The sequence below is a fragment of the Oryza sativa genome, chromosome 5 (genome assembly GCF_034140825.1).
Source record: "Oryza sativa Japonica Group chromosome 5, ASM3414082v1".
Taxonomy (NCBI): domain Eukaryota; kingdom Viridiplantae; phylum Streptophyta; class Magnoliopsida; order Poales; family Poaceae; genus Oryza; species Oryza sativa.
The window spans coordinates 21,071,149-21,082,044 of record NC_089039.1 but is presented as its reverse complement, the minus strand read 5'-3'; the positions used below and the strand labels follow the sequence as shown (position 1 = coordinate 21,082,044).

The 10,896-nt window shown below is 40.0% G+C and overlaps 1 protein-coding gene across 1 annotated transcript; it reads right to left on the bottom strand.

Annotated features, from left to right (window-relative positions):
* Nucleotides 1-7,532: 7,532 nt before the first annotated feature.
* LOC112939063 (ankyrin repeat-containing protein NPR4) lies at nt 7,533-10,132 on the bottom strand. Its single transcript, XM_066310921.1, has 5 exons — nt 9,691-10,132; nt 9,538-9,585; nt 8,276-8,805; nt 7,826-8,055; nt 7,533-7,590 (listed from the first exon to the last, which is right to left on the bottom strand). The coding sequence occupies exons 1-5, from the start codon at nt 10,130-10,132 to the stop codon at nt 7,533-7,535; spliced, it is 1,308 nt and encodes a 435-aa protein (XP_066167018.1).
* Between the last annotated feature and the right edge of the window lie 764 nt (nt 10,133-10,896).

Genomic DNA, 10,896 nt, shown 5'->3' with positions numbered 1-10,896 from the left:
TTGAAAACCATTAAGGGAGTCAAATTGCACCGGTTTTGCAAGTTCGGAGTCAAGATTTCGGGTATTGTGGTTGAGGGATGCTATTTAGATTCGGTGGTCAATTGAGGGAGCCAAAGTGATCTTATTCCAGTTACATAATTATAAAAAAGTTTCCCTCATTTGGGCCATGTATGGACCGGACAAGCGTAGGAGCGGTGACAGGAAGGTCATCGGGCCGGCCGTCTCCTGTGATGGTTGATGGCGTGACAGTGACAGGAACAGAAACCGCAAATCACCTGCCGGTGTGACCGATTTTTTTAAAGGAATAAGTTCACTTTGTAACCATCAGATGTGATCGAAATTTAATCCGTGACCCTAAACCACAAAACCAGATATCTAGACCACCAACTCTTAAAACCAGTACAATTTGACTCCCTCGGCGGTTTTAGAGGGCGGTTTTGCTGACGTGGCACCTACGTGACGGTGCTAACCAGGTCTTTCTTACACGTGGCGTTGACGTGGCGGTTACGTGGCATTAGAATTAAAAAAATATATGTATGGTCCATTTATCATTCACATAAAGGATGACATGCGGGATCCACTGACATGTGGGGCCACATGTCATCCTCTCACCTCCCCTTCTTCCTCATCCCCCGTCTCTCTCTCCCCCTTCTCTTTCTCTCCCCCACACTCTCTTCACCACCGGAGCAGCAATGGGGACGGCGGTGGCGTCCAGCGGTTGGGCGGTGAGGAGCGGCGGCGGCGGTGGAGAGAGGCCGGCCGTGGGAGCAGCGTGCCCCGAGGGGGAGTGCGTGGGCAGCGGGCGCGGGGCTGGAGAGGAGGCGGAGTGGGCATGCCGCCCCCATCCCGCCGTCTCTCCTCCTGCAGTCCTCCTGCCGCTCGTCCTCTTGTAATCCTGCTGGCCACCGAGGACGAGACCCACGCCGCCATGGACGCCGACGGCAATGGCTTCGACGAGCTTGCCTCCTCCCGTGCGGCCCCAGGCGCTACGCCCACCACCACTACCACTGCCGCCGCCTCGCCCCCATTGTCTACGTCGTCGTCGCAGCACCGTCGCCGCAGTTGCGCTCCTCCGCTCGCTCGTTCTTCGCCCGGCTGCCGAGGACGAGATCCACACCTTCATGCCGCCATGGACACGGACGGCAACGGCAACTGAGCCAGATTCATCCGCAACTACAACCGTCGTCATCCAGATTCATCGGTCATGGTGGCCGGCGACGGCAACAGAGCCGGACGACACCGCCGCTCCCGACCGCCACTTCCCCTCTACACCGCCGTCGTCCCCACTGCCGCTCCGGTGAAGAGAGTTTGGGGGAGAGAAAAAGAGAAGGGAGAGAGGGAGGGGGATGAGGAAGAAGGGGAGGTGAGAGGATGACATGTGGGCCATCCTTTATGTGAATGATAAATGGGTCATATATATATATATATATATATATATATATATATATATATATATATATATATATATATATATATATATATATATCTTTTTTTTCAGAATTTGGATTTAATAAATTCCTTTGTAAAAGGGGGTCCGAAAAAGTATTTTTTCCATCACCTAAAAAAAAGATATATAGTTGGTCATATAATCGCGGTTATATAGATATTTTCTATACTAGGATCTTTACCTTGGGTATAAGAGGATTAACCGAACTAACGCAGATTTTCGACAAGGGTGTCATTGATGGAATTACGAATGGAGTAGGTCTTGCTAGTTTTTGTATAGGAGAAGAAATTAAATATGTAGGGGGAGGTCAAATTTCGTCTTATTTATTCTTTTTTTTATGTTATGTATATGTGTTCTTATTCTTTTTTCTTTCTTAAGGAATTCTCCTATCTCTTGCCTGCTTTAGCTAATACACGGAAATGCATACCATGATTTTTCTGTCTATCAATAACTGCATGCATTGCTTGGTGAATGTGAAGAAGTAGGCCGTTGTCGCGGCAATAATGAGCCAAACTAGTATTTGCGGTGAATCCCCCGGTTAAGTAGTCATGCATTACAATAGGAACCCCTAATTCCCTCGCAAATACAGCTCTTTTAATCATTTCTTCGCATGTACCTGCAGTCGCATTCAAGTAATGCCCCTTAATTTCCGGTTTCGGCCTGTGATTTATAAATAGCTTCGGCACAAAAGACAAAACGGTCCCTCCAACGCATAAATGGTTGTGAGTTTACGTTTTCATCATCTTTGATAAAATCAAGTCCACCGCGTAGACACTCATAACATGCTCTACCATAATTTTTTGCAGATAATCCCAATTTTGGTTTAATAGTACATCCCAATAAAGGACGACCGTATTTGTTCAACTTATCCCTTTCAACTTGGATACCATGAGGCGGACCTTAGAAAGTTTTTGAATAAGTAAGGGGAATTCGCAGATCCTCCAGACGTAGAGCGCGTAGGGCTTTGAAACCAAATACGTTACCCACAATGGAAGTAAACATGTTAGTAACGGAACCCTCTTCAAATAGGTCTAATGGATAAGCTACATAAGCGATATATTGATTATCCTCCCCAACAACGGGCTCGATGTGATAGCATCGGCCTTTGTAACGATCAAGACTGGTAAGTCCATCAGTCCAAACAGTTGTCCATGTACCAGTAGAAGATTCAGCAGCTACTGCAGCCCCTGCTTCTTCGGGCGGAACCCCCGGCTGAGGAGTTATTCGGAATGCTGCCAAGATATCAGTGTCCTTGGTTTCGTACTCTGGGGTGTAGTAAGTCAATTTATAATCCTTAACACCAGCTTTAAATCCAACACTTGCTTTAGTTTCTGTTTGTGGTGACATACGTCCCTCCCTACAACTCATGAATTAAGAATTCTCACAACGACAGGGTCTACTCATATGGATTAGGCGTAAATGAAACCTTTGCAAAAATCTTAAAAAAAAAGATATTCAATTAATATCAATTCATTAAAGAAAATGGGGGCATGCTTAAGTTAATGAATATGTTTCATTCATATATAATGGTACACCCTGTGTACATTCTATGCTATAGGAATTCTACTATAGGAATTCGATAAGAATTGAGTTGTTGTTATGGTAAGTTAACATGCTTCGTTATTAAACCATGGATTTGATTCACCAAATCCATCTTTATTGTATACTATTTAATAGATATAGCGCAACCCCAAATCAACTTCTAATCCTTATTAAGTTCTTAATAGACCCCCTTTTCTTATTTTGAGTGGAAATACCTAAATACTACGAAAATTCTCTGTTGACAGCAATCTATGCTTCACAGTAGTATATATTTTGTATATCGAAGTCCTGGATAAGAAAGTAGAGTAGGCACAAATCGTTTACAAAAGGCAAAATGTATATGAAAAAAAGATTGATCGAACTTTCCGACGGACTCATTCCATGAGTAAACGATTGAATGGGATTCGTTTGGGCAACGAAATCAAGTGCTGGTCCCCTTTTCTCTCTTATTGAATTAACTAATTCATTTCCTTTTGACTTTTGGATTTTTGGATATTTTTTTGGTGTTGATTTGGCATTATTCAACAAGAAAAAAAAACCAAAGTTTCGATAAATTCCTTTTTTTGAAAATTATGTGATAATTATGAGAACCAATCCTACTACTCTCGTCCCGGGGTTTCTACAATTGAAGAAAAAAGTACAAGGCGTGTCGATCAAATTATTGGACCCGTGCTGGATGTCACTTTTCCCCCGGGCAAGTTACCTTATATTTATAATGCTTTGGTAGTCAAGAGTCGAGACACTGACGGTAAGCAAATTAATGTAATTTGTGAGGTACAACAATTATTAGGAAATAATCGAGTTAGAGCTGTAGCTATGAGTGCTACAGATGGGTTGATGAGAGGAATGGAAGTGATTGACACGGGAGCTCCTCTCAGTGTTCCTGTCAGTGGAGCTACTCTTGGACGAATTTTCAACGTTCTTGGGGAGCCTGTTGACAATTTGGGTCCTGTAGATACTAGTGCAACATTCCCTATTCATAGATCCGCGCCCGCCTTTATCGAGTTAGATACGAAATTATCCATCTTTGAAAATGGTATTAAGGTGGTCGATCTTTTAGCTCCTTATCGGCGTGGAGGAAAAATCGGACTATTTGGGGGAGCTGGAGTAGGTAAAACAGGACTCATCATGGAATTAATCAACAATATTGCTAAAGCTCACGGGGGCGTATCCGTATTTGGCGGAGTAGGGGAACGGACTCGTGAAGGAAATGATCTTTATATGGAAATGAAGGAATCTGGAGTAATTAATGAAAAAAATCTTGAGGAATCAAAGGTAGCTCTAGTCTATGGCCAAATGAATGAACCGCCAGGAGCTCGTATGAGAGTTGGTTTGACTGCCCTAACTATGGCAGAATATTTCCGAGATGTTAATAAGCAAGACGTGCTTCTATTCATCAATAATATCTTTCGTTTTGTTCAAGCAGGATCGGAGGTATCTGCCTTATTAGGGAGAATGCCCTCTGCAGTGGGTTATCAACCTACTCTTAGTACAGAAATGGGTTCTTTGCAAGAAAGAATTACTTCTACTAAAAAGGGATCTATAACTTCGATCCAAGCGGTTTATGTACCTGCGGACGATTTGACCGACCCTGCTCCTGCTACAACATTTGCACATTTGGATGCTACTACCGTACTTTCCAGAGGATTAGCTTCCAAAGGGATTTATCCTGCAGTAGATCCTTTAGATTCAACCTCAACTATGTTACAACCTCGGATCGTTGGCAACGAACATTATGAAACTGCGCAAAGAGTTAAGCAAACTTTACAACGTTACAAAGAACTTCAGGACATTATCGCAATTCTTGGGTTGGATGAATTATCGGAGGAGGATCGTTTAACTGTAGCAAGAGCACGAAAAATTGAGCGCTTCTTATCACAACCGTTTTTTGTGGCAGAAGTTTTTACCGGTTCTCCGGGAAAGTATGTTGGTCTTGCAGATATATATATATATATATATATATATATATATATATATATATATATATATATATATATATATATATATATATATATATATATATATATATATATATATATATATATATATATATATATATATATATATATATAATTCTAATGCCACGCAAGCGCCACGTCAGCAAAACCGCCGAGGGAGTCAAATTGCACCGGTTTTAAGAGTTTGGGGGTCGAGATATCTGGTTTTGCGGTTTAGGGTCATGGATTAGATTTCTATCACTTTTAAAGGTCACAAAGTGAATTTATTCCTTTTTTAAAACACAGTACGCTTATAACACGCGCACACTCGCATCTATAAACGTGCACATACCCTATCTCTATAAATATCTTCAAAGACCGACCCGATATATTTTAAAATTGGCAAAGTTACCATAAACACTTTACTGTTGACTGGTACGTCGTGTACCACTAAAAAAATAATTATTGAGTACCTGGGTCAAGTTTATGACCCGGGTGAGCTGCTTCCAGTCCAGGAAAACTAACCGGTCGGTTGAGGTACGCTCTAACGCTCACTTCGCCGTTTGGTTGCAGGACTGCGCCTTGCTCCCTGTACCACTGTGGCACTGTGCAGACTGTTGCACGAGTAGCCAAGGAATTCGAATATTCGATGTTGCACAGCTAAGCACATTTTCGTTTCGATCGATCGCCAGGAATTAACATTACGTTTTCACCCCAATTCCTCGGTGTTTCTCATCGAGGGGTGACTTCTGTTGTTAAGTTAGTACTACTTTTCTCGAAATAGACGTCAGCATTAATTTTTAAATATTTATTTGATCATTTATCTTATTAAAAATTATATAATTATTATTTATTTTGTTATGAACTGTTTTACTAATAAAAGTATAATCTATTAACTTATTAAAATAATCTATTAACTTCTAAAAATTCTCATATTAATTGGAAAAAAAAAGAAAAACAGAGTCCATATAGAAATACAATTTAGAAATAGTTGAAATTCGGAATTAAAAAATAAGGAACATTGGAAGAGGAGACTAGAGTCCATATAGAAATACAATTTATAATAACTGAAATTCATAATTAAAAAATAAGGAATATTAGAAGTAGAGCATAGAGTCCATATAAAAATACAATTAGAAAATAATAGAAATTCAAAATTAAAAATAAGGAATATTAGAAGTAGGGTATAGAGTCCATATAGAAATACAATTAGGAAATAGTATAAATTCGGAATTAAAAATAAGGAATATTAGAAGTAGAGTATAGACTCCATATAGGAATTTAAAACTAACTAAAATTCGGAATAAACATAATAAAATTAAAAGTAGAGTTTAGAGTCCATATAAAAATACAATTTACAAATAACTAAAATTAAAAATTAAAAAAACATGGGAAGAAGAGTCTAAAGTCAATATAGGAATTCAATTTAGAAGTAACTGAAATTCGAAATTAAAAATTAAAGAATATTGAAAGATGAGTTTAGAGTCCACATAGAAATACAATTAGAAATAATAAAAATTCAGAATTAAAAATAAAAAATATTGAAAGAAGAGCCTAGAGTCTACATAGAAATACAATTTGCAGATAACGAAAATTCGGAATTAAAAATAATATTGAAAGAGGAGTCTAGAGTCCATATAGAAATATAATTTACAAATAACTAAAATTTGATATTAAAAATAATTAATAACTAACACATATATATAATACAATACGAATATTACACATAAGTAGTTTCGTAAAGTTAGTACAAAATTTAAAATTATATTATCATTTTAGTATATTTGAATAATACATTAAGAAAACATATATGTTATTATATGAGAGAAAATATAATTATGCTAGCCGCGCAATCTGCGTGGGCCACCATGCTAGTTTATATATTATGTATTTACAAAAAAAAATTAATATAACGAATAACCAATCGTGTGTTCAAAAATCAACATAACAGAGGGAGTTTTATGTGGTTTTTTACTAGTGGGGAAATCATTAAAGAGAAGAACACCATCGGCAAAAAAGGGGGCGGAGGGGAATCAGATAACAGCATCGGGAAAACTGGCTTGTTTCTGACAAACAATAAAGACATAAATAAGTGACAATTAAAGCAGAAGAAACATATCTCCACAATAAATGTTTCTCTAATAAACTTATACTCCTGACATAGGAGTAGTACACAAATATGCGAATAGTTTTCATGACATAGGAACATATAATTTGCAATGCTAGAGATACAAGGTGAAGTCTGACAAATTGACAATCGAGGGAACAAGAAAAACAAGGAATTGCTGCAACTAACCTCTCTGATTAACGAACTCGAGATCAAGAGAAACAGTGTCTGCGCTATTGGACGTAAGGAAAAATAACGCTTCGGTCACAATGAATTCCTTCAAGTAAATACAAGACATTTTGCACATCCTCATTCCTCAACTAGGGTACAACAAACTTAATTTCATCTCCGTGGCTGAGTCATACGTTCCAGTTGTGTGAACTTTGCCAAGGCAGTCCTGTGTCCATTTGAGATACTGGGATGATGATCAAGGCGTAGATCACAATACTAGACAGAATGCCAAATATGTTCTGCCATGGATATATGGACCTCAATTGCTTCAGCAGTCGAACCGGACGATGGCCAAGGAGAGCTGCAAATAGACCTTCCAACCCAAACTGTGAGTATATCAGTCTTGCATACCGCAGCGGCCACCAAAGACTCCGTTTATTCGCGATTAGGATAAACATTATTATCATAGATCGCAAGAAGAAATGGAGATCTCCCTTCAAATGAAGAAACTCATACCAATCACCCGCTGGAAGGGGTGTCAGCCTTACCACGTAAACAACGGTGCTAACCATAGCCAAAATCCCCGTTTCCACGAGTGCGATGGAATAGCGAATGTTATACCTGCGATACCTCTGAGAGCTGTCGGGTAGACTAGTTAACAGAAGCAGCATTGTTGCTGATATGGAGAACCCCAATGCTAGAGCATTGAATTCCATGAATGACATGAATGCCGGCACCTCTGATAATACCGGGACGCCTGCATCCTCTCCTTCTGCAATATAGCCCCCAGGCACAGTAAAAAACGCAGCAAAAGACGCTGCTGCAATCAGCACCGATATTGTTAGTAGGTTCTGCGACAAGTTACTGTACAAGCTTGACAGTATATTCTCAGTCTCTCTCATGTCCAGCTGCTCACTTTGACGTTCAGGGAGGCACCATGGACGGCTGTTAGCCCCACGCCATTCCAAGCAGCTTATCATCGTGATTATTCGTGGGTTGAACTATACAGAAAGTAGGAACATAAATAAAAGGATGAGAGAAAACAGAATGAACGTGTGCTAATTAACTTACTGTGGAAAGTGTACACCATTGGTCACGCTTGTAGATGGCAACATCAAGAGGTGTTAGACCTTCATTGTTCGTTGCGTTTAAGCTCACCCTAGCGTCCAGCATAAGAGGGAAGGCCATGGATGCATAACCAAGCTTTATAGCTAGATGTAGCGGTGTGTTTCCTTGCTTATCTCTTGTATTCATCATCTGTGTGAAGCTTGGGGATTTGCAGATGTTTGTCACCACCTTTATCCTTCCATGTTCAATAGCACAATGGAGCGCATTTCTTCCATTGTTGTCAAGCAATTCACCACAGTTAGGGTACAGTTCGAAAAACTGGTCAACAATATGGACATGACCCTTTATAGCAGCAATGTGCACAGGGTATTGGCCATAACTGTTTGGAAGATACGCGAGAGTTGGATCCTCCAGTAGAAGATTCACAACTCTAATTCTACCAGCCGAAGTCGCATAGTGAAGTGCTGTATTTCCAAAATCATCGCCTCTTCTGGTGAGCATTGGCATCGAGAGCCGCAGGGACTCGGTCATATCTTCAATTGTAAGTAAACAAGGTGAAAACCATATATTGTATGAAGAAAGTAAAACTGCAAAGCTAGCTAGGCACGATATTTACAATTAGTTGACCCATTGAACACAGATTTGATTGTCGATTGATGCACTGCTTTATGATATGCAACCACTTTGTATCATGTATAGCTGAAACTAATGCTCAGCATGCAATTACCTCAAAGTTATCAGATTTATCCATACAAGGTTATGTACTAAAGAAAAATCTATCTGAGTATTTACTGCACATAATATTTATTTTGAAGAAACAACAGCGCGGAGTTCCAATGGAAGTTAAATGAACCTATCTCTTTCAAAAACTACATGAACTTATTCGATTAAAAAAACAATAAAGATTTACCACCCACTGCAATCTCATGTGTGTTCTTCAAATCATTCGGAACACATAAGATGAATAGGAATGAGTACTGATCGAACAAATCACAAATGGGCTGCAGAGATCTTTGTTATGCACAGCGTATTTGGAACAGATGAGTTGGTACACTGGCTCATTTCCAAATTACTACCTCAAGCATGTAGGACAGGAGAACAGCAATGGGTTGTCATCCCAGCAGGTTAGTGAGGACGATGCAGCAGAAATTTCCAGATATTAAAAATTGCCTAAGGTGCTATTGAAATATCTGACATGCTTATTTCAAAAAAATAGTGTAAGAAGTTAAAATAGTTAATATATAATTTAAATACATAAATAGTACCTTCGCTCACAAGAGCAGCAGCATGGAGAGCAGTTTTCCCATCAGGACCTGAATAGTATGCTGGAGATCTCACCACTTCGGGAGATTGTTCTATTAGTAACTGAACCATGTCAGCACGGCCGGATAAAACTGCTAAGTACAGTGGAGACACACCTCTTGCATTCACCGTTGAACCCAACCATGCTTCTTCCAACAAAAGTGTCTCCAATACAGCAAAATGGCCATTGCTAACCGCCTCATGCATTGCACTTGCACCATCTGAGTTACGGGCACCCAGCAGTGCCTCGTTCGCCTCATGCTCCGCAGCAGCTAGCCTGATGAAGTGAGCGACCACATTGTCATGCCCAGCTCTGGCAGCACAGATCAGAGGCGTATCAAAATAGTTGTTCCTTGCCCTGATAAGTGTGCCATCCACACGGCAAATTGCCTCGACAAGCTCCAAGAAACCATGGCTGGCAGCAATGTGAAGCACCGAGTTCCCCTCCGCAGTGACGCCCGTCAGGGGGGCTTCCGTGACAATCACATTGGACCCAATAACTTGCTCAAAGAGGTCCCTGTTGCCTGTTGTGACAGCTTGGAGCAACTCGTGGTTCATCGTGTGGGACATGTTCCTCAGTTCCTCACTGTTGCCGTCCCACGTAAACAAGGAATGCTAGTGGTATATGGTCCAAAAATTAGATCTTTGGTTCCCATGCTCATATATAGGTCGAAGACAAGACGCTGCAAAATTTTTTTTAACAGTAGAGGGTATCAACTGGCTAATTCACAAACGAAGAAACAGGATTAAATATATTAAGGTCTACGGTAAAAACATGGTTAACCACGTCCACTGGCAGCAGTTTTGCTAAAACAGCTGGCGCAAAATGGTTGTATGAATGTGTTGAAATACATACAGTAATACAAAATTACAAATGTATAAAAGTCAACATGAGCAGTAACACTTTTAAGTCATCTGGCTACTTTGTAGCATGCGCCCATCGTAGCTGTCATGCTGTTAGATCCAAAATCTCATACTAGGATTAAACACATAAGCAAAACATATCCATCTGTTGGAAGATGAGGGAAGAAAAATGTGAAACCGAACTACACGGCATTTATGATCCAGCGTCACAGAATCAGACAAGATATGGTGAATTACCGAGTAACGAAAGAAATGCATTTTCTTATGTACTCCTTCCGTCTTAAAATATAAGAATTTTTAAAGTTTAACACAGTTATTAAAAAAGTAGGTAAAAGTGAGTGGTGGAGAGTTGTGATTGGATGAGTAGTGGAGGTAGACGAAAAAAGTGAATGATGGAGGGTTGTGATTGGCTGGGAAGAGAATGTTGGTGGAGAAGTTGTTAGAGCAGGTACAATAGC

What these genes read in the sequence shown, in the direction of transcription:
- LOC112939063 (XM_066310921.1), bottom strand. Translation starts at nt 10,132, where the DNA reads ATGAACCACGAGTTGCTCCAAGCTGTCACAACAGGCAACAGGGACCTC. An exon ending in TTCAACGGTGAATGCAAGAG is followed by an intron (nt 9,586 to 9,690) that starts GTGTGTCTCCAC and finishes CATACTATTCAG; the next exon opens with GTCCTGATGGGAAAACTGCT. An exon ending in AATGGTGTACACTTTCCACA is followed by an intron (nt 8,056 to 8,275) that starts GTAAGTTAATTA and finishes AACTTGTCGCAG; the next exon opens with AACCTACTAACAATATCGGT.